Below are 13,410 nucleotides of genomic sequence, written 5' to 3' on the forward strand. Positions count from 1 at the left end.
TGATGTAATTTAAAAAGAACAAACATTGCTCCTAAATTATCTTCATACAATCATTTCTAAGTATGCAGTAGAGGAAAGAGAAATGCATGTACTGACCCAACATAAAAACTGAGATATTTGTAATAGCAAAAAATCACATTTTTATGGATATATTTTCAAAAGAACTTGCATTGCTCATAGATAATCTCCATGCAATCCTTTTTAAGTTAGAAGAATATGGAAGATAAATGTAATTACTGATCTAATATGAAAATCAAGATATTTACAATAAAAAAAACCAAATTCTCATGAATTTTTTTAATAGCAGAAAATCAAATTCTCATTAATAGATATTCAAAAGATTCAATATTGCTCCTAAATTCATTGCATACAGTCATTTCCAAGTTTGAAGAAAAAGAAAAGGAAATACAATTAATAATATAACAAGAAAACTGACACATTTGCAATTGCAGAAAACCAAATTCTAATTGATATTTTTTAAAAATAACAAATACTGCTTCTAAATTTTTTCCATACAATCTTTTTCAAATTTGAGGTAGAGGAAACAGAAAGGTAATTATTGACCCAACATGAAAACCGAGATATTTGCAATAGTAGAAAATCAAATACTCATGGATATATTTTTAAAAGAGCCCACATTGCCCCTATATAATCTCCGTACCTTTTCTAAGTTAAGAATATGAAAGAAAAATGTCATTACTGATCCAACATGAAAACTGAGATATTTACAATCTAGAAAAAACTAAATGCTCATGAATATTTACAATAACAGAAAACAAAACTCTCATTAATATATATTCACTACTTCTAAAATCACCACATACAATCTATTTCAAGTTTGAATAAAAGGAAAGAAGAATATAATTACTGATATAATATGAGAACTGAGATATTTGCAATTATAGAAAACTAAATTCTCATGGATTTAAATTTAAAAGAACTAGCAATGCTTCTAAATTCTTTGCATGCATTCATTTTCCATGTTTGAAGAGAAGGAGAGAAATACATTTATTGATCTAACATGGAAACTGAGATATTTGCATTAGCAAAAAAATCAAATTCTCGTGAATATTTTCAATAACAGAAATCTAAATTCTCATGAATATCTTTTCAAAAGAATCAATACTACTCTTAAATTCTCTCCAACCCTTTTCAAGTTTGAAGGAGGGGAATGAGAAATGTAAATATTGGTCCAGCATGAAAAACTAAGAGATTTGCAATATCAGATGAACAAACTCTCATGGATATATATTCAAAAGCGACATCATTGCTCCTAAATTATCTACATACAATCATTTCTAAGTTTGAAGAAAAGAAAAGTGAAATGAAATTACTTATCTAATATGAGAACTAAGATATTTACAATAAAAAAAACTAAATTCTCGTAGATATATTTTCAAAAGAACAAATACTGCTCATAAATTCTTTGCATATAATCATTTCCAAGTTTGAAGAAAAGAAAAGATAATGCAAATAATTATCTATTATGAAAACTGAAATAATTGCATTAGCACAAAATCAAATTTTGATGAATATATTTTTAAGAGAGCCAACACCACTTCTAGATATTCTCCACACAATCCTTTCCAAGTTAGAAGAAGAGGAAATGACACTTCAATTACTTATAATAACATGCAAAATGATTTATTTGCACCAACTCAATTTTTTTTTCTTCAAGGCATATTTTGAAAGAGCCACTAGTGCTCTACATTCTCTTTATATATTGTTTTTTTTCCATATTGTAATAGAAAAAAAAAAGAAATGAAATTACCGATCTAACTTGAAAAGTAAGCTTGTTACAATAGCTGAAAACTGAATTCTTATGAATATATTTTCAAAAGAACTAACACTACTCATAAATTCTCTCATACAATCATTTTCATATTTGAAGAGAAGGGGAAATAAAGTAATTATCGATTAAACATGAAAATTAATATATTTGCAATAGCAAAAAACAAATGATCATGAATATATTTTTAAAATAACAAACAATGCTCCTACAATCTTTCCATACAATCTTTTCCAAGTTTAAAGAAGATGAAAGGGAAATGCAATCACAGATCTAATGTGAAAATATGAAAATTGAACCGTGCCACTAGAGCACAAAAATTGTGAAAGCAATAAAGTGCATAAAACACTTAAACTTTTCAACAACAAAACAGTAAAACGAGAAACACATATAAAAAAAATTATCAAAAGAAAATCACAAGAGTAGAGATAAGGGGAGGCATTATACATACATAAAAGAGAAGTAAAGACAACTGAAAGAGAAGGATCAAGATTTTTGCTCTAAAACCACAACAGAAGAGAAGGTGGTTTTGGGAGGGGGGACCGTTTGTGAAGAGAAGGCGAGCTGAGGGTAATGAAACAAAACAGTAAAACGAGAAACACATATAAAAAAATCATCAAAAGAAAATCACAAGAGTAGAGATAAGGAGAGACATTATACATACATAAAAGAGAAGTAAAGACAGCTGAAAGAGAAGGATCAAGATTTTGCTCTAAAACCACAACGGAAGAGAATATGGTTTTGGGAGGGGGGATCGTTTGTGAGAAGAAGGCGAGCCGAGGGTAATGGTTGGGACATGGAGAAGAGATAATGCCATTTCCATGGGGATAGCGAAAAGATTTTGTAATCGAAATAGGGTATACGTCGCAAAATGCATTGCCTCTCTAGCGGTTCTGCTTTCTCCGTTCCGTGAATGATTGACACCCATAAATAAGGAAGAAGCCGAATATCAAACAAGTAAATATGCTTTTTGAAAATGAAAAGCTCCCAAAAAGATGCCCCAAACGAGCTCTAAGACATTAAATTATCTTTCTAGCACACAATAATATCAATTTTGTCATTAGTTGACTTTTTAGTCATAAAAAATGAATAAATCATTATTAAAGAGTAAAAGACATCCAAAGAAGTGGTGTTTCGCTGTTTGATGTATTAGAGCAAATCACCCAAGAAAATTCAAGCTTCTCCTGTTTTCTCCTTCCCATTCAGATTTTGCTTGGGCGGCTGGGTTACCCATCCCGGGTCGCAAAGACAAAGCAGAAGTCGTCACTTGGAGAGGGAGGAGAGAGAGAGAGAGAGAGAGGGTATTGAGATGCAACAGCTTCAGAGTCCGCAGAGATCCGGTGCTGCGGGGGCGACGGCAGCAGTCGCTCCGGTGGTAGCTGGGCCGAGGAGGAGGTGCGAGGGGATGGCCATGGGTGCTATCACCCTTGACCTCCGTCCTGGACTGGGAGTCGGACCATTTACCCTAGGTAATAACCCCACCACTATTTGCTCGTATATTCTCTGTTCATAATCGAGTTCTCCGAATCAAATTAGCTCGCCGGTCTCTTGGAATTCTAAAGCGGTTTTGTTTTACGGCATTGACCTTGCAGTTGTAGTCATAACTCGTTGCTCTGTCGGACGGGATGAATATTTTTTTGCCTGTCCTTTGTATTTGATAGTGTAATGTCGTTGATACTTTAATTGCTAACTCTTGACCTGCGTGATTTCTCTGTTCATAATCGAGTTCTCCGAATCAAATTAGCTCGCCGGTCTCTTGGAATTCTAAAGCGGTTTTGTTTTACGGCATTGACCTTGCCGTTGCAGTCATTTGTACGGGATGAATATTTTTTGCCGGTCCTTTGTATGTGACAGTGTAACGTCGTTGATACTTTAATTGCTAACTCTTGACCCGCGTGATTAAAATTATGCTATGATTAGCAGTTCGAATTTGGAATGGATTTAAGTTGTTGGGACTTTAGTGTCATTGTAATAGTTTTTTAAACTGATTTAAATTAATTACTTTCTTCGACCTTGGTTGCGGATCTTATATTGTGTGCATCTTGTTATCGTATATGTCAATCATGATACAAAGTTTAATTACCTGAAGTCTCTTTTTATATAAATCTCTCGCTTTTGTTTTGATGTTGTGTCGTGCTTTCTGAAGGAATGTCCATTCGTGAAGCATTTGCGCAAATAGAGCACCAGCCTAACATCTATGATGTGGTCCATGTCAAATACTATGATGAGGTTTGCAATTTTTTTCATGATTTTCCTTTCTAGGTTTTTCTTAGAATGCTTTGCAGCTGCCTGATTCTTTATAATGAGGTTGATTTTGACAAAATTTTGGGCCATTTACATACATAACACCCAATTCTTATGTATTTGCATATGTGACACTTATACTTTCATTTTTAAATTTATACCACCCAAATCTTTCAAATGTCATAAAAAATATCATTATCTTAACTTTTGTAGGGTGAAATGCACCTTTTTATGCACAGTTAAGGTGGCATGTTTGTAAAAATTGAACTTTACACGTTAGATATGTGAATACATAAAATGTCAGGGGTATGTACGTAAATCTTCCTTTTTTTTTTTGAGTGTTTAGAACTGAAGTACAAATATTAGTAATGTTGGATTAAGTTTGTGTGCTCCAATTTGAATTGGCAACAGGCAGAAAAAAAACTACCAACTACTTGGCCAAGGCTCTAACTGCTCTTTTTTTTTGAAATTTCTCTGCTATTATCATTATGCTATTCACATCCCTTAAATTATGCTCACTTTCATTAGTTGAAAACTCCGATGACAGAAAATGTGTGAATCCACATTCATGTTTTCCTTTTTTTTTTTTTGGCACTTACGTACATACCACCCAATTCTTTTGTATTTATATTTCTAAAACATAAACTTTATATTTTACATTTATCCAAATCTTTCATTTCACATCAGAAGTACAACCATTTTAACTTACATTCGTTGCGTGTGTGTAAAAATTGATGTTTAGGTGTTAGTATGTAAATATATAAGATTGAGTGGTACATATGTAAATTTTCTTTTTTTTTGGTAGGAAAGGTGCTTATATTGTACCACTTGTCCTGCCTAGCAGGAATCTTAAAGATTATAAGAGTTTTATCTCCCAAACCTGGAAAGACTTGGGATCAATTTATGCTATCCAGGTAACTTGATATTACAGATGGGGAGTAATGGAGTCTAAAAATTTGTAGACTCTTTATTAGTGTAATTCTCTTACAGAAAACTTATGCAGACTCGCCATAATATTTAACAAACTTAGCCAGCAAAGAAGCATAATAGTATTACTTCATTGTTCTTGTTTTGCTACACTTTTTTCATGTTATTTAAACAATCGGAAACTTTGAACTATTTTATGGAGGTCTTTTTTATCTGACAAGTTATGAGAGCCATAGGGTCATTAAGGTCTTCAATATTCCTATATGGTCCTGTCTCATGCATGATTATCGGCAAGGTGGCTTGACTTTTCATTTTCGAGATTAAAAATGAACAGAAAATGGCCCTATGATTGGATGAAGTTTCCTGAAATATTGCATTTTGCATAAACTAATAAAAAAATTACAAACTTATGCAAAAATGAACCCAATCATGTACAAAAAAACCAGTTGGATGCAGTTTCAGTTAGGGTTCTTTTGCAATTTAAGCTCCATAGAGAGCGCTTATCCATGACATGACTAGGGCATTGAAATGATCTATGCTTTCTAAAGTGAACTAGATCATATTGTAATTTCTTGACATAGTTGATGCTGACATTTCCTACTTTCTTAATTTCTAACATAAAAACTATTTATGAGAATAGATTATGTTTGAAGGGAATTTTTTTTAATGAACATTGTAATTTATTACTGAAAGCTTCAACTAATAAAGATGCTTGAAGGTAAATTTTTGAACATAATATAAATTAGATGAGCTAGGATAAATCATCATTTTTTATATTGCTTTTCTAAATACTAATTATCAGTCAAAAAGATGCTAATTTGGGGAAAAATTCAGCTGGTGGGCATGTGATATTAAAAGCAACTGTGACTATTCCTTTCTCAAATTATCTTTTATCTCATTCTTTTGCCCTCCCTTACTTCTCTCTGTCTCTTCCTTGCCTCCGAGGGAAATATTACCTTGAAAATGAGATGTAGTGATATGGCTGGGCAACACTAATCCACATGATTCTAGGGAAACAACATTCATTATTTGATGAAAACAGTAGAGGCCTTTCTATGGCGATGTCAGAAAATCAACTTATGCAATGAGTGGTCGTGGAAAGCAATGGAAAATTGCCCGTAACCCTGATCTCACTTTGTTTTGATTTGTTTTTGTTTTTTTGGGTATAAATCATCCCTTCTCTGTGTTTTTGGGATTGTCTGACGTCTTTTTTGGAGTTTGCTGGATATGCTAGTTTTGGATGAAAGTAATGAAACTACCTGTTGTTAAGTAAATTTTACATTTTCAATTTGCTATCAGCTGAAAGTTATCCACGAACTGAAATGGATTGGTTTCGGCTGACTTTTAATTCTTTTTTTCATGGAAACCATGTCCTGCAGGACCCTTTGAAGTTGGATATTGTTATTAACTTTCCAGATCATGGTTTTCATCTTCGTTTCGATCCTTGGTCACAGGTATCGCTTCTTTAGTTTTTTATTAAGCATTTCACATATTTCATCATCATATCTTCAAAGCATTTACTCAGATGAAATTATGAAACTCTACTGCAAGCATATCTGTGGTTGTGTCTCTCTGTATATTTGCTTCTGAAATTGATGAATTATTTCACTGGTTAGGAATTTTTACATCTGTCATTTTATGGTTGATTTTAATTAGAGCTCATTTGGTTGCTTGAAGCTAGAATTCAAGTTTCAAAAGTTTATGAATTTATTAGATTCCATTACTTGGTTGTTTTAGTTACAAGTTAATATTTTTGTTAAACTATACAAACATTTATAAAATATATCAATTTGATGATTTCTTTTTATAAATATCTAGTGCTGTGTTGTTCGAGGAGGAAAGTAAATCATCAAAACCATGATTTTGGGAGCAAAAATTTTACCTAAGCCCAATAAAGTTCTCAAACATTATTGCAATGTCTTTTATTCAGTTTCAACAAATGCTGCAACCCTTGTTTTCACCACTTATTAAATTTTATATTAATCCACTAGTGATTTCATTTTTGATGTGATGATTAAATGTTTAGTTCTTTTCCACGCAGAGATTGCGGCTAATTGAGATTCATGAAGTTACAAAATTGCAAATGCGTTATGCAACTTCTTTGATTGGGCAAGTGCTATATAAAGTTTGAAACTTCTTTTATTTTTTTAAATGTACAATTTTGATCTCACTTGTTCTTTTTATAGTGGCCCAACCCTTGCAACTTTTGTGGCAGTTTATGCTCTCTTTGGACCAACATTTCCAGGCATTTATGACAAAGATAGAGGGACATATACATTATTTTACCCAGTATGCGAATTATTCTCAATCGATAGAGGGACATATACATTATTTTACCCAGTATGCCTTGTGAATTATTCTCAATTGTGCATGCTATTCAATCTTCCTGTCGTTTTTGGCTCTTCTAATTAGTTTTCTCTCAGGGATTATCATTCGCTTTTCCAATCCCTACTCAGTTTACAAATTGCTGCCATCACGGGGAAGGTTTGCATTTTAATTTCTATAAATGTTTTGCATGTTATTGAGATCTGCTGTGATCACACACTCTCATTGCTCATGATCATGACAGTTTCAGCAGATTTGCCTCTGGAGTTTCCTGATGGAACGACCCCTGTAGCATGCCGAGTGTCAATATATGACAACTCTTCTGATAGTAAAGTTGGAGTGGGCTCCTTGATGAGTAGGGCCCTTGCTCCTCCATTGCCAGCCGGTAGCTTGTACATGGAGGAAGTGCATGCTAAGGTCAGCAGCATCCATCTCCTGTTCTTTTTCAGGCCTCTTCATTTTTGGCTTTTAACTGTGAAGCATGTGTTGATAATGCTGCTTTCTGTGGGCTATTTTGATGCTGTTTTGCATCTTACTGCCTTGTTCCTCTTTTTTTTTTGCTCGTGGGGGTGGGGGGCTGGGGGGATACATCATTCTTTTTTGGGGCATTTACAAACATAGCACACAATTCTTATGGGTTTACATATTTCACACCTTAATCTTCTTATTTACACACATAGTGCTCAATTATTTAATGTCACATAAAAAATAGCACTATTACCACTTCTTAAAAGTAAACCACACCTTATCAAGCATAAGCTTAAAGCACCAAAGTTTTTGTGTATGTAAATATGGAAGTTGAGGTGTGAGATATGTAAATACATAAGAATTTTGTGCTAGGCATGTAAATTTCCCTTGTTTTTTATGCAACTTACAGATTAGGTTCCTTATATTTTGACGCTGGCAGGTGACATCAAATTTACAATCTGGGTAGGATTTAGGTTCATAATACCCTTCTCGATAACTACATCTTGGTCCTTCAAATTGGACACTTCTACCCTCTCATTGAAGCACCATAAATATTCCTTGAAGTTTACTTGATTGCCAACATTAATCCTCCTCCCTTTCGCTGCAATACACATCTTTCCTTTTGCCTTATTGAACTCAGCTTTGGTTAGTGGTGCAGGAAGATCATGGGCCGAATTGATGATCCTTAATGCCTTATGTTTGTCTAATGCTTTATGTTTCATTTGTTATAGTTTTCATTTCATTGAAATATTGGAGTCTTTCTTTCTAAATAGAAAAGGGTGCGGTGTAATAGAAAATATTTATGATTAAAATGAAGGTGGCCCTCCCCTTTCACGTGCTCTCTCCTTTGTCTCCTTTACGCCATCTTACTTCTATTTCTCTTAATTGTCTTGTTGCTGATTTTCCTCCAATAATTTTCCTCCTCTTTTCTTTCCTCTACTGTTCCTCCCTCATCTAGGCCTCCCTTTCCCCTTCATTCTTGACTAACCAGAATTCTGTGTTCTTATAACTGCCACTCATCCCAAGATATATTCTCTCACAATTTCCAACATGATTCCATCATCTCACGACAGCCATATTCCAAGACCTTCTGACAGCAAAGGCACTTCAAGCTCACACCTCATCACCACATTGCAACCTGCTACCTTTACTCCATCTCTTTACAGGCACTAAGCACTAAGGAACATCCATGGTAATCTCCATGGAATTTTCATGGCAATCTACATGGAGGGTAGATGAGTTCAGGCAAATTGTCAGCATCAAAATATCTTTATCTATATTCGCTAGGCCTACATTGGAGTGAACATGGTGTGATGGGAGGCTTTGCTTTTGTCAAATGAAAGGCGTTTTGATTAGATTAGCTGTTCTTTTTTCATTCATAAAAAAAGTCTATTTAATATCTTAAAAAATGTGGGATGAACTTTAGGGTTTTTTGTGAACGAGGGGCATCTCAATAGCATGTGTAGAAATAATGGTTTCCTAGGAAAACTTTTCATGTTTTTAACTTTAGAGACATTTAGACAAATGTTGCCATGTGAACATCTCAGTATACCAGCTTGGCCTACAAGGGAGTGAACAAGGTGTGGTAGGAGGTTTTTTCTTTGTCAAATAGTGTACATTTTGATCAGATTGGTCAACTTGTTTCATTTATAAAAAGGTTTTTTTCTATATCGTAAAAAATATATAATGAATTTTAGGAATTTTCATGAATGAGGGATGTCTCAGCAACCTATGCAAACTTTCATTATTTTTTAATTTAGAGACATTTACTCAAATGTGATCATCTAAACATCTCAGTCCACATCAACTAAGTCTATATGAGAGTGAACTTGGTGTGATGGGAGGTATCAACTTTGTTAAATGGGGGCATTTTGATCAGATTGGTTGATTTTTTGTCATTATAAAAAGGGCTAGTTCTATATCTTAAAAAAATGTGGGGGATGAATTTTAGGGATTTTTTTGAATGAAGGTTATCTTAGAAACATGTGTAGAAATGTGAAGCCTTTATGTCCTTTATTTTGTTTTTATTTCAAAGATATTGACAAAAAAATGTTGTTATCTAAACATTTCAGTTTGTATTAGCTAGGCCTACAAGAGAGTGAATATTGTGTGATGGGAGGTCTCAACTTTTTCAAAATGGAGGGCTTTTTGATTAGATTGGCTTATTTTTTTATTCATAAAAGGGCTATGTATTTATTTTAAAAAATGTGTGATGAACTTTGAGGATTTTCTTGAGTGAGGGACATCTTAGAAACATGTGTAATATTGTGTATAAATGAGTGGTCCCTATTCAAACTTTTTTTTTTTTAAAAAATTTGGAGATATTTACACAATGTCCATCTAAATATGTCAGTAAACCAACTAGGCCTAGGAGGGAGCGAACATGGTGTGATGGTTGGCCTCACCTTGGTCAAATGGAGGCATTTTGATTAACTTAGTTGGTTTTGGTCATTAATAAAAAGGGCTATTTTTATATCCTAAAAATGTTCGATGAACTTTAGAGACTTTTTTTTAATGAGGGTTTCTTAGCAACATGTGCAGGGATAAGGCCCCATTCAATTTCTAACCATGACCCTATTATCTTCTTTTTTAAGTCATATAGCTTGATCAACATCGTATATCTACTATCACCAACGTTATCTATTATATTTAAGTTGTAACCTTTACTCACTACTTTCTTTGCAAGATTTCTAGCATTTTGATAATTTTGATAAAGCCTTAATAGCACTTAATTTTTTTTTAATTATTTTAGAATCTTGTTTCTTTTCTTTGATAAACCATCATAACTTCACAGTCTACAACCAAATCTTTTTATTAGTATATAATCTATTTATAGACCTTTTTATAACCAACAACTAGATGGAATTGTAAATCTTATTTCATATTAGATTTGGCTCAATTAAAGAATTTCAATTTTCTCTTTTAATAACTTATCTTTAAAGACTAACATTTTTGACATTTCAAATTCCATCAAGTTATCTTTGGGGCTATTCTCCCTTATGATTTTTTTTTCTTATGCTATTAAGACATAAATTTATTGCTATTGCCCTATGTTATCTTTTTGAATTTCATCAAATTATCCTAAGTTCAAAATTTCTTTTGATTATTTTTGTACTATTCATATATAAATTCATAACTATTACCATTTATTGTGTGATTAAGCTTTTTTTTGAACTCACTTTAGAATCCTTATATAAATATTTTTCTTTTTCACTGTGATTTATTGACTACATTTGTCTAAGTGACCAAGTATTCTTCTCAATTTTTTAAAATATGTTTGCTATTGCGATATTATATGTTACCGCAAAATCAAATATAGCTTCCCCTATTTGTATTTCTATCTTCTACTCCATAATCATCATGAATTCTATTATAGCTCATCCTATTAAAACCTATAGACCATTTCTTTAGTAGTTATATGATAGTTCATCTGTTTCTTCTTAAAATTGAGCATTTAAACTATCTTCAAATCCAAGTTGAGGAGCATACGCACTGATCACATTCATAATTTTCTCACCATAATTATTTTAATAGCAATAACCTTGTCACTACACCTATTAACTGCAATGATTTTATCTTCCAACTTTTTTTAAATATCTAACCTCATGGCCCATTCCTACTGTGAATCTTTTCAACATACAATAACCTTTTTTAAACAATTATACAAAAACTTAGAACCTTGCCCATTATCCTTGGATTTTTTCTACTTTCCATTTGATTTATTGTAAATAAACAATATTTATCTTATCATAGTCTACCCTTTATTGTCTTTCCATTAAAAATTCCTAATTTTTATATGATTAATCTAATTTTAGAATAAGAGTTTGTCAGTCCAGGCTTATTTTTCATCACAATTAAGTTAATTTGTGGTGTACCTCGTAAGTATTGTCTTTGCTCACTCTTAGATTTTGTTACAATTAGATTAGGTTGTTTTGTGTTACTCGGGTATCTTTCCCATTGCTCTCTTCTTATTACACTTAGGTTTAGTCATGGTGAGTCACTTTCAGAGAAAACCTTAGCATTAGCAAAATTCAAATTTAGATGTCATTAGTTTTAACATGAGTTTAATAATTAGTTATCAAGCTAATAATAACTCTCTTTTTTATTTGAGCTAGAGAGTGGCAGCCATCTGTGATAAAAACAATCACATCACATAAAAAAAAAAATGACAACAACAACCACTAATAATAATAATACTAATAATAATCTTTAAATAAAATTTGATGGATACCATAAAAGTATTCATCAATGAATGATGGGATTGCAAATGTTTAGTCATATAAAGGGACTCCCAAGATAACTCAGGTGGTGCAAATGGTCTGTAAACTTATCATATTTACAAGCTAGTGAGTAGTGATTTCTTGAATCTGAGGAACTTCACTTATAAACTAATAGACAAACCAAAGTTCAAGCGGAGGATAGGGGTGGTTTGTTATTGCGAGTCATGAAAATACTTCAAATTACGTAAATTTTATTAATATTATCTTAAAAGAACAAAACGTTTGATATAAATGTAAATTCATTTTTAATATTTGTTATCATGATTAATTGTTTTAGTATCATTGAGTTTTGTGTTATATCAATATCAATGTGTTCTATATAACACTAGCTAATCATTGTATTTATTAAAGGTTGTTCCTAGTTTGTTTCAAAATGACAAATTGTAGAGATGATTTAGGTTTATGACTATTACTTGGATCTAAATCCTAATTTGGTCCCTCGACTATTCATATGTGGTCAATTTAGCTCTAGAGTTTTTTAGTGCTCCAATTTTGTCTCTCGACTATCAAAAATTGATCCCAATTCGTCCCTAAGGAACTAAATTGTGATCAAGTTTGTATAATTGGGGGATTAAATTGGGATCATTTTTGTATCATGATATCCACATGAGGGACCGTTTTGGATTAATATTGAATAATTAGGGGACTAAATAGGAGTATTGCATAACTCTATGACTAAATTAGCCACTTCCGAAATCATTTTGGGATTCAATATGTGCTACTTGAGTGACTGAATATGTGTATGTAATTGGACTTTTTAGACATATGAATTTTATTCATCCTTTTGATATTGGTGGGTAAGAAAGATTTTTACAACTCGGATTGTTATGGAAATACAATATTTACGTCATCAGTCTAGCTTCAAGCTAAATTATGTCTCTATATTTGGTTTCAACTTTTTCCTTTAGTAACTTATTCTTTGAAGAGCGTGTTAACTAACAATTATAATTTGCATGGAAGCATTTTTTTTTTATCTGCCTTGGTTGTCTATCTCATTGCTATATCCTGGTTTTGTTTTTGTCAGCTTGGAGAAGAACTTTGGTTCACGATTGGAAACCAGCATATTCCTTTTGGTGCCTCACCCCAGGTATTAATTATCATATTTGATTGACAATTAAATATTCCCTCATTATGTATTCATCAAGTGCTAACCATTCAGGCGGTTGACTGAACAAAGAAAGTCAGGAACCTTGCTTGAAGTTCAACTTAGAACAAACGCCATTATTCTGAATTATGTTACAAATTTAGGGCCTTAAGCCTTTTAGAACTTCTTTACACGTTTATATTGCCATAGGTTACAAACAACTGCCTTTTATCTTTGTGTTAGAATTTTCTTAACACTTCTATGCCTTGTAACGTATACATGATCAATAGCTG

At 32.5% G+C, this 13,410-nt stretch overlaps 1 protein-coding gene across 3 annotated transcripts in view; it reads left to right on the forward strand.

The window, feature by feature from the left end:
* The first annotated feature begins 2,986 nt into the window (after positions 1–2,986).
* Positions 2,987–13,410, forward strand: part of LOC110026173 (UPF0183 protein At3g51130) — a 33,980-nt gene continuing 23,556 nt past the window's right edge. Inside the window, exons 1-8 of one of the 3 annotated variants that reach the window (XM_020727025.1) lie at positions 2,987–3,258; positions 3,936–4,018; positions 6,340–6,414; positions 7,002–7,069; positions 7,147–7,249; positions 7,384–7,444; positions 7,536–7,702; positions 13,058–13,120. In XM_020727025.1, coding sequence (XP_020582684.1) covers positions 3,099–3,258; positions 3,936–4,018; positions 6,340–6,414; positions 7,002–7,069; positions 7,147–7,249; positions 7,384–7,444; positions 7,536–7,702; positions 13,058–13,120 — 780 coding nt within the window. In that variant the 5' untranslated portion in view covers positions 2,987–3,098. Of the gene's footprint in view, positions 3,259–3,935; positions 4,019–6,339; positions 6,415–7,001; positions 7,070–7,146; positions 7,250–7,383; positions 7,445–7,529; positions 7,703–13,057; positions 13,121–13,410 lie in introns of all 3 variants that reach the window. The other 2 variants (XM_020727026.1, XM_020727024.1) reach the window with 2 other exon arrangements.

Source organism: Phalaenopsis equestris, unplaced genomic scaffold, assembly GCF_001263595.1.
Source record: "Phalaenopsis equestris unplaced genomic scaffold, ASM126359v1 Scaffold000354, whole genome shotgun sequence".
Classification (NCBI taxonomy): domain Eukaryota; kingdom Viridiplantae; phylum Streptophyta; class Magnoliopsida; order Asparagales; family Orchidaceae; genus Phalaenopsis; species Phalaenopsis equestris.